Source organism: Leuciscus leuciscus (genome assembly GCF_965113295.1).
Source record: "Leuciscus leuciscus genome assembly, chromosome: 8".
Classification (NCBI taxonomy): Eukaryota; Metazoa; Chordata; class Actinopteri; order Cypriniformes; family Leuciscidae; genus Leuciscus; species Leuciscus leuciscus.
Genome location: NC_138732.1, coordinates 44,776,327 through 44,791,822, shown reverse-complemented (window position 1 = coordinate 44,791,822; position 15,496 = coordinate 44,776,327). Strand labels below are relative to the sequence as shown.

The following is a 15,496-nucleotide window of genomic DNA, read 5'->3' as shown; positions in this document are numbered from 1 at the left end:
AAAAATTTGTTTCTGTTTGAACTTGTAGTTTTGAGAGAGCAGTACTTTGATTATGGATACACACTTACTGTTTGCATTTAAAGTGTTATTTTAGTTAGATTTCTCATGTGAAATCGTACAGGGGAGAAGCCAGACGGTAGAGTTTATAGCAAAACATTTAGCAGTGTTTGCATGTCCTTTACTGCATAGAATTAATTAAAATAGAAGTAAAATAACATTCATTACAAGTTGATTTCAAAATGCACCTAAATTGTTTTGCATTTTGTGATTTTCAGTTGAATAAAAGACTATTTTCCATTCATATATTTCATCATTGAGGATTTTTTAAAAATTGTGTAAAAATCTCGTCTTGTCTCGTTCTCGTGAACCCAATCTCGTGTCTCGTCTCGTCTCGTGGAGTAAGCGTCTCGTCACACCCCTAACAACTACCTTTATTTATTTTATGAAATACAGGAAGAAAGTGTCAGACACACAGTGGGCATTTACACTGAAGTCTCACAGCCTATCACAGCAGTGGGTGTTTACACTGAAGTCTCACACAGACACGCCCCTTAAAACAGAGCGTTCAAAGTGTTGATGTTAAAATCATACTAACATTATAAGGGCACCCCAGGAAACATAAAATAATAAAATAATCCAGTCCATGACCCCTTTAACAACAGTAGCAGTACCACGGCGAGCAGCAAAATAATACTTTCTCTAAAACACTGCAGAAAACGAGAGTGCAGCTAATACAATTATTTTTATCTGTCATACAGATGACTCTGGCCGTTTAACTAAACCAGGTTTGAGACAAGTTATTGTGTTGTCTTTAGACCTTTTTTCATACATTTAGCATTATTAATCAGCACATAAAAATCATTAAAGTGTATTAAATTACTAGTTTACTTTATTTTGTCCTCATGATGAGAGTTTTGATTATTAGATTATGTGCATTGTTTGTTTTTAGTAGTTTATTGCTTTGAGTAAAATATCAAAATGTTCCAGTTTTCTTAAGAGGTAAACCTGCACCTCCAGTGTGTCTCTAATGTGTCTCTCGGTACCAAGGCCTTCTATGTGCCATACATGTAGGTGTCTAAAAGTCAAATAAAATATATAAATAAAAATATCCTGTTAAAACATCTGATCTAACTTTTTTATATTCATATCCAGTTGGGAGAAATATGTACTTTTTAAGGTAAATTCTTAGACATTCCTATTTTGGCTCTCTGGATTCTCACATCAACTTTCTTCTCTCTTTTTTTAAATTGTGCAATTTTTTTTTTCCAAACAGTGCAAACCTGCAACATAAGGTAGGCCTAAATTAAATATATAAAATTAAATAAAATACTGTATTTCAAGTACATAGGAGATAAGGAAGATTACTACATGGAAAATAAGGTAATTAATACAAACTTAAAGTAAGTTAGTTAAACACTGTAAGCTTTTCAAAGTAAACTTTTCAAGCCTGAACTTCACATTGCATCAACTTCTTCACAAGTTCTGTGCCAGGAACACCAGCCTGTTGACCATTTCTGGCTTCAGCGCCGCCCTGCCACATGTGACGACATTGCCCCCAGAGCTGAATGCCCTCTCAGAGGGACAACTCACACGTGGGAAATTAGATCCATGAAATTGCCACCACTCCAAAGGATCATTCTCACTGTCTGGTGCCATTGCCAGTATGTAGCTGTTTAGCTCTTGCTCAATGATCTGCTTATGTGAACATGATGCAGAGGCAGAGAGGCACTCCTGGTCTTCTTAAAGAAGCTTCCAAGGCTCTTCTTGGCTGATGGTAGTGGAGCAGTGGCTACTTCTCTCTCCTTTCAGGTTGATTCTCTGCCTGGGCAGTGTTCTCCACCAGGAGGGCTTCAGTCTCAGAGGCAGCTCTCACCTTAATGTCCTCCAGCTTCTCAGTGGACATGTACATGGTCTTGAATCTTGGGTCCAAAAAGGTAGCCATGGTGAGTAGCTTATCTGTTGCAGGGTCAGTATACTTGTCGTTCAAATAATTGAGAACCTTAGTCTCTGATATTCTGGGTCAGTTCCCTCTTTTGGATTCAGAACCTCTGTATTTAACAGATTACAGGCTTCAAATAGGACAAGCTCACGTATGCTTTTCCTGACAGGGCATCTGTAAAATCCTGGAGTGGCTTCAGTGCTGCTGTGACTGACACCAAGACCATGATGTCTTGCCACGTGCCGTGTCTTTTTGTCTGCTGCTAGGACTTGTGTGATTGCTTTCTCCTGCTCCAGGACTCTTTCAATAATCTGCAAACGACATCCCCACCTTATTGGGGATTCTGTGATGAGCTTGTGTGAAAGAGGCACAGGCCTCTGTCAATCTGTCCTCTCATCAGGGCCTTCTGTTTTCTCCAGCTGTAAAAAAAAATGTGCTAATTATCTTCTTGCACACTTCTGTGGCCCGAAAAATTCAGGTTCCGTTTTGGACACTCCTCTCTGGAAATTGCAAATAAGAGATCAAAATATTAGGGTGAAAAATAATTACAATAGAATGACAATACAATAAAAATCACAGTAATTACAACCATGTAATTTACAACATGGACACTGAACATTTAGACTGTAATGCATACATAGATTCACATTCAACTATTAGTTGTGATACAAGAGAGGCTGGATCATCGTTTTAACACATATGTGTTACTTTAACACACAACTCTCTTTCTAACTGTGAGCATTGGCTCCGGCCCTTTTGCACTAATGTACACTAATGTTTAAACAACTTCCACTGTGGAGTGTGTTGTCAAAAGTACCGATTTCCGTACCAAGTCGGTACTGAAATTGTACAAATATAACGATACCAGCATTTCTCTCTAGTATTTTGAGTGCTGTTGAACAGATTCTGAAACACCTCTGAATCGCGTTCAACATGTTTTGTCTGTGATTGGCTACAACGATCAACGCTTCAAAAACATGTCACCGATCATTTACACAGATACACACGGGAGCATTTGAACACAGGCGTCTATCAGCAGATCCCTAATATATCCATTGATAGACGGATCCGCTGATAGACACCTGCTTTCAAATGCTCCTGTGTGTGTGTGTAAGCCAGACCTCCCAGTGGGCACCTTGATACCAATTTGGTATCAATCTGGTATTTATGTGGACACACACACAAAATAGTCGTGGCCATGATGATCAGCATTGCATCATCCGGAGCTGGCTCAGCAGGCATGACGTGAAGAGTCATGTCTGTACCATGGCATCCAACTCCAGCTGGATGCAGGAGGGAGAGCTACAGCGGACAGTGTGCCGTTTCTTGAGACGTAAAATAGCTCCCTCCAGATGAGCTCCACCACCTCAGAGTGGAGTCTCCACTCCCCGGGCTTCAGTCCCTGCCTCGACAGGATGTCTGCTCCATGAACAGTTCTGCTGTTGGTCATAAATACCAGTAGTAATGATGTACAACAAGGACGCTGTCATGTCGTCATTGTACCTGGATTACTTTTTGTCTTGTTTGTTTTAACAAATGTCTTTCACTGCATTTGATCTGCCTATTCCCTGAAACACCCTGCGTTACATATACCTTAATGCATGTATTTTTAAACGTTGCACATTTAAAACGTGATCAAAACAGTAATCTATTTTAATGACAAAAGTTTAAATGAGTGAGCAAGTGACAAATATTGAAATCGGAATCGGCCCGGTGGAAGGAAGTAAGGAAGTAATGAGAATTTTAAACAATAGCAAACCCCTCTCTGGCAGGGTTAACCTCTTCAAGGGGCGGGGTATACCTTCGTACAGCTGGTAAAGGTAGAATCCATGGTTGAACGGTACTTTGATTCAAAAAGAGATTACTGGGCTAGAGTAAACCAATTCAAACCCCAGGAAAGGTGGAAGGAAAATGTCTCTTCCCATTCCAGCCTCTCAAAGCCAAACGCACTAAACTCATCATGTCTCTTTAGTTCACTCTGACTCCCCAACACTACTCAAAGTTGTCGTAGGAAAAGTTCAGCAGGGTCTCCCATTTCTTTTCAACCTCTTCAAGTGAATTCCACCTTCAATGAAAGCCTGATCAAATTCCAATCAGTGGAAAATCCTGACTGCTATGCCCCCTTCAATGATGTTTTTTGCCCAAGACGAGCCACCCAATTTACCACCTCGCAGGCCATGGGACTGTGCAGTCGACCTCTTTCTGGGTTAACCCTCTGGGGTCTGAGGGTGTTTTGGGGCCCTGGAGAAGTTCTGACATGCCTTGACATTTCTGCTTTTTTCAGTTGCTTTAAAACATATTCATGGCTAATGTCTGATTACATTTTATTCAGCACAAACAGGGCTACAATAATATATGAGCAGTATGTATGCACATGTTTGTATTTATGAGAAAATAATGTTTATGCGTGTTTTTTGAAAAAAAAAACTAAATGTTAAGTCACTGAAATAACACCATATAACACATAGTAAACATTTGTTCACAAGACTTTTCAGAACTGCATCTTGTTTTTTCTTCAAAATTATGTGAAAATTATCCTGAGCACTCACTCGTACAAAACAATATAGTCTTTTAACTTTTGTAAGACACTTATTGGGGTTTGAATCATCATGAATAATGCTGTGATTCACACCTGAAGAGACAAAGACCCTCCCCCCTGGGAATATCATGAGGAACGTGACAGAGGGAACTATAGAGAATGAATGTGAGGAGACTTGATGATTTAATATATTGTTTGTAGTTTATTCACAAAATCAAGTTTAAGTTAAAAGTAGTAATACATTTTCTTTACATAAAAACTTTACTTAAAGACTTTAGACCTACACTACCGTTCAAAAGTTTTAGGTCTGTACATAAAAATTAAAAAAAGAAGAAGTCTCTTCTGCACACCAAGGCTGCATTTATTTACAAAAGACAGTTCAAAAGAAACATTCGGGCCAAAAGTGCAAACAGAGACAGTGCAAGATGAAATAAAAATAATTAAAGTGTTCAATGCACACAGAGAGAGATGAGAGTCTTTCTGAAGATGGATGTTTTTTATGAGCCTACTCATCCACCTATGCGTATAGCCTACTTGCTCACATAGTATTGCACATAAGCTTTGTAAACTTTGAAGAGAACAGTTCACTGCAGCACACAGTTTTGAGAATACGGTTACATGTCTTTGTGCCATTTTTGAAAACAGTTCCTGTTCAACTGAAGACAAAAGTGAACATTACATGCCTGCCATTTCCAAGGTGTGTCCTGCCTTTTACCAAGCTGTACTTTGCACACAGCTCTTGCGACCAGCTGTGGAAATATTCTTTGCTTCAGAGGTCAGCTCAGCTCCTGGAACGGGTAAATGGTCACTGCTGGTTTGTTTTGGTGCTACTTTCTGTGACACACCACAGAGCTCCGCAATAAGCCGTTCCATGAACTCTTTATGGGTCATGTTACCACATAGCTCTTTGTGGATAAGGAAAGCATTGGTGGCAGCAATGTCCAAGAAGTGTAGAAAGATCTTTCTGTACCACTTCATTGTTTTGTGTTGTGCAGTGTAGTCCAGTATCAGCTGATCGGACAGGTCCACCCCCCCCATGTGTTGTTGTAGGCAGTCACAGGTGCAGGACATGGAAATGTCTTTGTCCATGTATCTTGTGTTTTCACCCTCCTCTGCGCAGTGTCTCCTGTATAAGCAGGATGGATGGTAGAACAGACAGATACCTCTCGTGTGTCCATCCACTTCACCAATACAAGAGGTCCATCCCGAATCCACCTGATGGATCCCCTGGCAGATTTTTTAGAGAGTGAATTAGTTGCATCACGAGGGCAGTCCTTCCTGTTGTTCCTGTAAGTCCCACATGCACCAAACTTCATTGCAAACAAGTCTTTTAGGAGCTTTGGGCTTGTGTAGAAACTGTCCATGTACACATGGTACCCAGAGCCTAAAACTTTATGTTACAGCATCATATGACAGTCCATGGCCTGTGGGAAAGTTGTTCTTTCCTGTGTACACAGAAAAGTCCAAAGTGTATCCATTTGATGAGTCTGCAAGAACAAACAACTTGAAACCCCACCTTATTGGCTTAGCTTTCATGAACTGTGTCATATCTGTGTGTGCTTTGCATGCCACCATTCTTTCATCCACAGCTAAGTTTCTTTTTGGATAATAGATTGATTTACAAGCATAACGGATAGTGTCCATGAGAGGTTTGACCCTGAAAAGATGTTCCCCAGCCATGTTCAGGTGTGCCCCTCTTTCTGTCATTCTCCTTATTTGCATCTGGGTGACTCATGTGCACATTCCATTAAATGGTGCGGTATCTGTCCCGGGACATGATTGTGGCAGGAAAAGGCAAAGATAAACTGTCTTGCCACCAGTAGTCCTTGATGGAGCTGACCTTCACCATGGCCATGTAAACAGCAGCCCAATGTAGCGGTACATCTCACTGATGCTGACATCAGTCCATTTATATTTACGGTCCCTTTGCAATTGCATTTGCAGAGTTGAAACTGCATTCTCAGAAAAAAAACATTTTGAAGAGACTCTGGGGAGTGTGTGTGTCAGCAGGACTCAGCTGTGGCCCAGGTTCCTGTGCAGGCAGGAAGCTCAGAGTCTGTGGAACCATATCCATGTCAGTCCCTGTTGCTTGTCTGAATGTTTGTCTTGGCCCTCTTTGCAACAGGTGTCTGATGATCACCATCATCTTTATAGCTGTAAAACAAACAAACAACTAGGCCTAGAATTACATCACTAAATGTAATATTGCCCAGACACTGACAAAATTACAATATTTTTGAAAAGCCATACAGACACATAATGTTTGTATGGACTATGTAAAACTGGAATATGTAAACAGAATTATACTAATATCTGAAAGAAAGGGAATAAGTGTACTTAGTATCATGTTCAATTGTTCTCAAAAACTGAACGACACGTTCAGTTTTGGGAGTCGCACCTCCCAGTGCGAGGTGAAGGTGAGAGTGGTGCTAAAATAATAATATTAATAAAGATTGAACAAAGTACTATGCCAGCACATGCATAACTGATGGGCAATCAGCATGTTGATAAAACAACAAAAAATAAGCTCTTTTATATTAACATTATTGGTTTAACATTACCAATCACTAATTGTAATATTGGGCATGCATAACAACAACAACACAATTTTTGCAAAGCTACACAGGCACATATATATATATTGTATCATCACTAAGTATATAAACAAAATTGAACTAACATCTGTAAAATAGTGGGTAAATATGTACTTACTCTTTCTGATTTCCGACTGTGTTGCGGCGCGCCCCCCGAGTTGCAGGTGAAGGTGATGCAGCTACATTCCTTTAAATAAAAGTTGAAAACTATTATTACATAAATATTTCAAAGTATAGTACCATTAGCCTATATGAATAACTGATGTGAATATCGGTAGACGCGTGCTGTATATGTGTGTCAGTGGGCCATTACCGGAGCTAGCACACCGCAAACATCAAGATATTTGCACACTTCATCAACCATATTTACACAGTTCAGCACATTTACACACTTTTACAACAGACATTTGCGAGCACATCCTTCGTTGATGATAATGAGGCAGCCTTACACACTATAGTCAAAATATAATCTATACATACATCATTTTTTTTAAATATCATTTTACATATCATACAGCATATAGCCTGTATAGACCATATAAATGTAACTAAAATTGTATCTTAATAGGCAGATTTAAAATTTCAATACTGTGAATACTGGATGGCAAGTCTGGAAATAGTCCAACCAGTAAAATATGTACATGTTTATATAAAATAGCTTGTCAACTTGTGAAACTTGCTGGTTTTAAGGCATTTGGCTGGGGGCGTTTATCTATTTTGCATAGATGTTCTCAGCACATTATCTTATGAATAGCGCGCTCTGCGAGTGGGTGTGAACACATTAAAGATAATTAGCTGAGACAGGAGAAACTGTACTTCTCTTTAGTTTCATACAGATTACATTGCAGAAGAATATTTGTTTTAAATGTGAATTGTTTTATTTAAAAGTAGACATTTAAAGCTCTCTTTAGACATATGTTTCATGTTTGTGTGATAAGTATTAGCTGAGTTTCAGTTCATTTTCCAGACTTGTTTCTGAAAGATTTTTGCGGAGACAGTGATCTGAAAGCGCACCCTGTTTATTTTAATTATTTTACAAAAACACTAGGTTTTGATGTTAATGTGAGTGTACACAAATAAAAGAAGTCCCTCTATAGTTTATAATCATGTATTGATTTTATTTATATGACCATAAATGATGGAGTATTGTAAGTCTATGTTGCTGCTATGTGAAAGAAATCCAGCAAAACGCACCGGCGCGTTTGCCGACCTCAGAGGGTTAACCAGTGCAGGAATCCATCTGTCACGCAAGCTTTCCATCCAGACCTCAACAAGCCCTTCATCGTGATGGCAGACGCCTCTACTACAGGCATAGGAGCAGGGCTTTCTCAGCAGCAGGAGACATCTCCTAAACTCCATCCATGTGCCTTCTCCCGAAAGCTTACCCCGGTGGAGAGGAACTACGACATTGGCAGTAGAGAGTTACTTGCCATAAAATTGGCTCTTGAAGAATGGAGGCATTGGTTTGAAGGCGCCCATCATCTATTTACTCTTTTGACTGATCACAAGCATCTTGAATATCTGCGTGAGGCCAGGACACTCAACTCCTGTCAAGCCAAATGGGCTTTGATTTTCACCCACTTCGATATTCATGTTTCCTATCTCGTATCCATGCTCATGATAATACAAATTAATATCCTGACCAAGAAATTTTTTCCATTGGAAGACCAATTTAATGGTCCATAGAGGAACAACTGAGACAAGCCAATGTCTCTGAGAATCCTGCGCCGGGGTGTCCACCAGGTCGCCAGTATATTCCACACACTCAGTGTACCCCTCTAATGACCTCAAGGTTTGGCAGACAGTTTGTGCAGGGATGCTCCAATTGTGCCATCACAAAAACTTCACGCCACCTACCATCTGGCAAACTTCTTCCTCCGCCTATTCCAAGATGTCCCTGGTCACACCAAGGAGTGGACAAATCACAGACTTAACCCCTTCAGATGGTTTTACCTGTGTCCTAGTCATAGGATTGCTTCTCCAAGGCTTGCCGACTAGTCCCTATTAAAAAAAAATTCTAGAATTTTTTTTCTAGAATATGGAAGGCATTCTTCTCTCTCCTAGGTGTGAACGTAAGCCTGTCATCTCACCCCTTTCCAGTGTGTGCTCGGTTACCAGCCACTGTTGTTCCCGTGATCCGGGGAACCATCCAACGTCCCAGCAGTGGATCACAGGTTCCGAGAGAGTGAGAGGGTTTGGGATTCTGCACACCATCATTTACCCACACATCCCACATTCCATGTATCTCATCTGAAACCTCACCATTCCCCATTCTCTTCTTCTCCCACAGATCCTGGTCCTGTGGAGGATCTCCCCTGCCTCTAGTCATGGAGGATGGAGCCATTTATTCTGTATGTGAGATCCTGGATTCACCTGGGGTCTCATTTTAAGGATCCTTAGTCCAAAGTGTATGTGCGCCCCGAAAGCCAAAAATGGCGTTCGCCAAAAGAAATTGAGACTTATAAAACCGTGCGTATGCAAGAATCTGCGCAAAATTCCCTCAATAAAACCAAGTCAGAGGAAGATTGTGCGTACATGCGTCTCCACCCTGTCTCCTCCCTGAAATAACCATATATGGAGCTTACAACGCCTAGTTTTACTATGTATATATCGTCATCTGCATTTAATTTGCATATGCATATTACTCAGACCATGAGTTCTGCTATTATCATGTGCTAAGCAATCCTCGCTGTAGTTAAAACATTAAAACACAGAATGCCACAGGAAAAGTGTTCAAAAGCATCTCATCCACTACAAATATTTCTATTTATTAGAATATAATTTTTCTTTCTTGGTAATGATTTCATGTAAATTAAGAACTTAACTCCATTAATGAGAGACATATTTAATCTAAATGTGTATATCAGATGAAAAACATAGTTTAAATAATTTTTTATTTATTTAAACTTTTATTGTGAACATGCACTGTATTTTTTATTAGGACTCATAATGACGATTTAAAGTGGGTTCAAAATGTGCGTATGCATGGCTCAGAGTTTACTTACAGGTGCGCACATTCTCCCGTCAAGTTTGTTTTTAATAGATCACAATCTTTGCGTGGGAAGTGGTGTACGCACGTTTCCAGGCCAGTTTTGTGTGTACGTAACGTTTATAAATGAGACCCTTGGAGTACCTCGTGGACTGGGAGGAGTATGGACCCGAAGAAAGTTCCTGGGTACCAAGAGACGACATACTTGATCCAATGTTACTCCCCTCCTTCCACGAGAAACATCCTGATCGCCCAGCACCACACAGCAGAGGTCAACCACCTCGACATCAGGGTTCCCGGTCCTCGGAGTGGGCCATGGAGAGGGGGATACTGTCATGGATTTGCCAGGCTCCAACGTTACTCCCTAACTACGATCCCAATCACCAGAGTACTAATCACCCGCACCTGCAGCTCATTACCTCGTCAATCACTCAGTGTAAAAGCACACACTTCAGTTGCACTCACTGTCTAGTCTCAACTTGGACTTCAGGTATCTTCCCATGCGCTTGGACTGTGATTAACTGCCTCCTGTGATTAACTGCCTCCTGTGATTAACTGCCTCCTGTGATTAACTGCCTCCTGTGATTAACTGCCTCCTGTGATTAACTGCCTCCTGTGATTAACTGCCTCCTGTGATTATCCTCTTACCTCATTCCTGTATTACCAGCCCTTGAGATCCTCTCCAGCATTCTCTTCACAGACAATAAAAGGTTGTGGTAAAAACTCACCACTTTGAATGATATTTTTTTTATGTTGTCTTTATCTGCTGACAAGAAATTTTGGAGTTGGAGTTGCATATATGCAAATATTTTTATATAATAATAAATTAATCTCAATATTAACTTCAGTATTTAATAATACATGTTTAAAATCAAAATCTGTAACTGTTAGCCAGAGGTCACTAGACTCTAGACTTCCGCATTGTCCGTCATTTTTACGGACCGGGTCGTAAAAATGATCTATTCTCGTAAAAAAAATCTATTATTTACTGTCATAATAATTTTCCTGTTTTAATGATAATACGCCATTTAATAGGCTCTGTGTTTGCTCACATTTTCATTTTTATTCATGAATTTACAGCACAAGCAGATAGGCTAGATTATGCATTTATTAATATAAGAAGAGAAAGTTGAACAGAGATTGTGGGTCCCTTTCCAGGTTTCATCATGAATGTTTGTCCAATAAATCGCAATAAGCTTTGTTAGTTTAGATATGAAACAAAGTCTCAGGTTTGAAATTCGGTCAATTTTATCACAAAATTCAAACAATAAATACCGTTTTGGCGCTCTTTAATGTGACGTGAAAGATCCCTGTAGCGCCTGAGTTCAAGTGGAGAAAACTCTTTACTACGTTACAGAAGGAAATTAACATGAATGAACATCAGAAGATATGTTGAAAGATACAGAACAATTGACCAAAATCCGTGTCATGTCTCTCACGTAATCACTCAATCCATGTTTCAAGATGTAAAAAACCCCACTTGTTAACAGAAAAGCCATTCGTTGACCATTAACTTCAGCAAGAGATTGCACTCGCCACCAAGAGGACAGGAGTGAGAACTGCAGTTACAGGTTACAGTACATCACTCTCAGAGTAATCTGGCAAAATGAGGGACGGCTTTCAGATATTTACGTCACTGCTAAAAAAATTCTGTCAATGATGGAACATTTTTGGTTAACGCAACCTCTGCTGTTAGTTAGTGTACAGTGAAGTAACATGAGTGAAAGGAACAACTGTATCGGAATTGACAAAGATTAATAAATGCTGAAAAACTATATTGTTCATTGTTTGTTCATGTTAGTGTATGCAGTAACCTATCCTAACAAATACAACTTTATTGTAAAGTGTCACAATCATATACACGAACACACACATATACATCATTTTACTTTAATATAGAATGTATTTGTTTAAAATGCCCCTTTATGATATTTTAAAGGCCCCTAATTTGTTGTGGAGTCTCCTACTACAGGTTTACATGCATCAAAGTTCAAAACACTGTTTCATTTTCACCATTTTCTCATTCTCAAACAACTTGCTCTGCTCTGATTGGTCAGATGGGCCAGTGTGTTGTAATTGGTCTACTCTGCTCATATTGGTCAAATGGCCCAGTCTGTTGTGATTGGTCTACACTGCCCTGATTGGTCAAATGGCCCAGTCTGTTGTGATTGGTCTACTCTGCTCTGATTGGCCAGTGAAAATTTGAACCACTGGCCCTGGTTGGCATTGAGAAAAAAGCGTTGACCACTTATCAATGTTATATGAATTGAATATTTATATTTTGAAAAATCTTTCTTTCTTTCTTTCTCTCTTTCTTATTTCAGACACCAGTACAAGAATGGCTACCCAGAACATAACATCTCCTACATTTAATAATTCAGAATGTCCATCAATTGATGACTTCCGTAACCAAATCTATTCTACAGTATACTCTGTCATTACTGTCTTTGGGCTGATGGGCAATGGCTTTGCACTTTATGTGCTCCTGCGCACCTACCGGCAGACCTCCGCCTTCCACATCTACATGCTGAACCTGGCCGCGTCAGACCTGCTGTGTGTCAGCACTCTGCCCCTGCGGGTGCTCTACTACATCAACAAAGGCCAGTGGAACCTGGGGGACTTTCTCTGCCGGCTGAGCTCCTATGCGCTGTACGTGAACCTCTACTGCAGTGTCTTCTTCATGATGGCTATGAGTTTTACCCGCTTCCTAGCAATCGTGTTCCCGGTGCAGAACCTCAGGCTAGCCACTGAGAAGAAGGCATGGATAGTTTGCGTGGGCATTTGGATCTTCATTTGCACCACCAGTTCACCCTTCCTGCTCTCTGGTCAGCATACTGATCCAAGGACAAACAAAACCAAGTGTTTCGAACCACCAGAAACGTCAGGCAGCCTAGATAAACTAGTCATGCTGAATTACTTTTCCCTGGTGGTGGGTTTTATTATACCTTTCCTGGTTATCTTGATGTGTTATGCAGGCATCTTGCGCACTCTACTTAGAAACAGTAACGGTGTGAACAAGCAGCGTTACACGCGGAACAAGGCCATTCGGATGATCGTTGTGGTGATGCTGGCTTTCCTGGTCAGTTTTATGCCCTATCATATACAACGCACGCTGCATCTCCACTTTAAATCCCGCAAAGACGCTACCTGCGAGGAGGTTAACTATATGCAGAAGTCTGTGGTCATCACCCTCTGCCTGGCTGCTGCCAACTCATGCTTTGACCCAATGCTCTACTTCTTCTCTGGAGAGAACTTTCGTAACCGCCTCTCCACCTTCCGCAGGGCTTCTACAAACATGTCTATAAATCAGCGAGACCGGCATGTTCTCCGAAGCTCCCCGCCTGTGGAGGAGAGTGAACTGCAATGCTGTAATGGTTCAGACAAACTTGGGTAGAGCGAATGAAAATGAAGAAGCAGAAGCAGATTTCAAAAAGAAAAGAAAAGAGAAGAAAGCTTTTCTTCAAAATAGTATTAATAATAATTAGAGATTCCTATGTACTACATTCCAGTATTAAGACAAATATTCTGCTCTGTAGATCTTGTGCATGACTTAGATTAAAATACATTTCAAGAATTATGGGAATATATTTGCAGGTAGAAACATATACTTGGGATATTACATTTTTTCAAAATGCATTTCATAATTATGATATCTGAACCCCCAGTAAGTGGTTATTGGATGTGGTCTGGTATTCATTATTTAACAATTTAAAAGAACACTTAATATATAAAGAAAGCGCTTTCTACGTACAATGTTTATTCATTGTCTAATATGCACTTATGACAGCTTTTTTAGATGTATCAGTGGAAATGCTTATTTTATTGAAAATAATGTATTTTGAAAACAAATGTAGGACATTAGAGCAAAACAGGCGGAGATGACATCAAAACTGTACAGAACAGAGAAAGAAGCAGAATTCAAGTGGAATCAGCACTCTAGGACCATTAAAACCAGAGACTCTGTCCATGTGGCACCAGTAAGACTGAGCTAACTAGTCATCTTCCATTGGTGATTGTATCAATCAGGCCTCCTCCAACGCAGTCAACCCAAGACAAATGGGCCTGAAGATGGTACACTTAAGACAGAGGGGCGTGATCCCCCTCCCAAGAGAACTCAGATGTTTCACTATCATTTATCAGTCACTCAGTGTTCATGTCATTGTGTAACTACTGAATAGCTTAAGTATGTGATGTTTGGTAAATGTGTGATTGTTAATTAATTTCCCAAATGTTAATATTAATCAATTATGGGTAAAACATTATCATATTCTGAAGGATAACTGAAGTAAAATTAAGAACTGTAGAATATAAGGAAATACAGTATAAACACAGTACAAATGCAGTACATTACAGTTCATCCGCAGTAAATCTATAGTCCAAAGATGAACAAGTTGAGTAATGTCACATCTGTTTTAGGTTTTGTTTCATGTGTTTTAATGTCTTTTCTTTTGGTGTTTGGTTCATGTCATGTGATTCCCTGTCACCCTCATGTGATCTTTGTGTCATGTTCTCATTAGGTGTGTTCGACTTTGCCAGGATGTTATCGATGGGTGAGATTTGCTAATTGCAGTCGGAGAGTTGAAACCCATTGTGACGCTCATGCGGTGTTTGCGTACTTTATTACTGATGAAGTCGATTAAATGCAATATGTGGCAAATTCACAGAAGTTTTCATGAAGCAACAGAAACACTTTCATTCGATACTTTATGCACTGCTAATACAGCGCCTGTATGTACAAGAATACTGTTCAACATAAGCACAACATAAGTGATCGCTGTCATGCGGTGGATTCGGCCAATCGTGGAACAGCTGTGTCGTCATCAGAGAGAAGCTGCTCAGAATGAGCCAGCCGTCATCTCTTGAATCACTTTCGCATACTCTGATGGCATACGCAGATCCATCTAGACAGCACTGCATCAAGTCGAACACAGCCTAAAGATTCCTGGTCCTGTTATCTTGATTAGTAGTTCTGTGTTGTCATCGGTTGATTTTGTCATGTGTTTGTCCTATTGTCCTGTATTTAAGCCCTTGTGTTTGCCACTTTGGTTGGCCATGTATTGAAGTATGTTTAGCTGTTCCATGTGGAAAGTCATTTATAGTCAAGTGTATAGTACAACGTCATGTTTATAATTTGATTTATGTTTTGGGTTTAGTTCATGGTTTATGTTTCACATTTTTGGATCATATAAAATGTAAATAAACTACACTTGGGCTTCTACGCCATCGTCCTCATCTGCTCCTTTTCCAGGCAGCGTTACAGAATATATGACCAGCCATGAACCCAGAAGTCTGTCTCCTTCGCCTCCGTCAAGGCGATCACTCCCTAGAGGAGTTCTGTGGACTAAGGTACAAGTGACCTTTTAATGATGTGGCCTTAAAGGGATACTCCACCGTTTTTTCATATTAAACTATGTTATTCCCTAAACTAAGACGAG

General features: G+C 40.0%; 1 protein-coding gene across 1 annotated transcript in view; it reads left to right on the top strand.

The window, feature by feature from the left end:
• The window catches only part of cysltr1 (cysteinyl leukotriene receptor 1), a 32,138-nt gene extending 16,859 nt beyond the window's left edge, over nt 1-15,279 (top strand). The window contains exon 2 of the mRNA XM_082177667.1: nt 12,386-15,279. Within this exon, the coding sequence (XP_082033793.1) occupies nt 12,400-13,455 (1,056 nt within the window). The 5' untranslated portion in view covers nt 12,386-12,399 and the 3' untranslated portion in view covers nt 13,456-15,279. The remainder of the gene's footprint in view (nt 1-12,385) is intronic.
• Nucleotides 15,280-15,496: the final 217 nt, after the last annotated feature.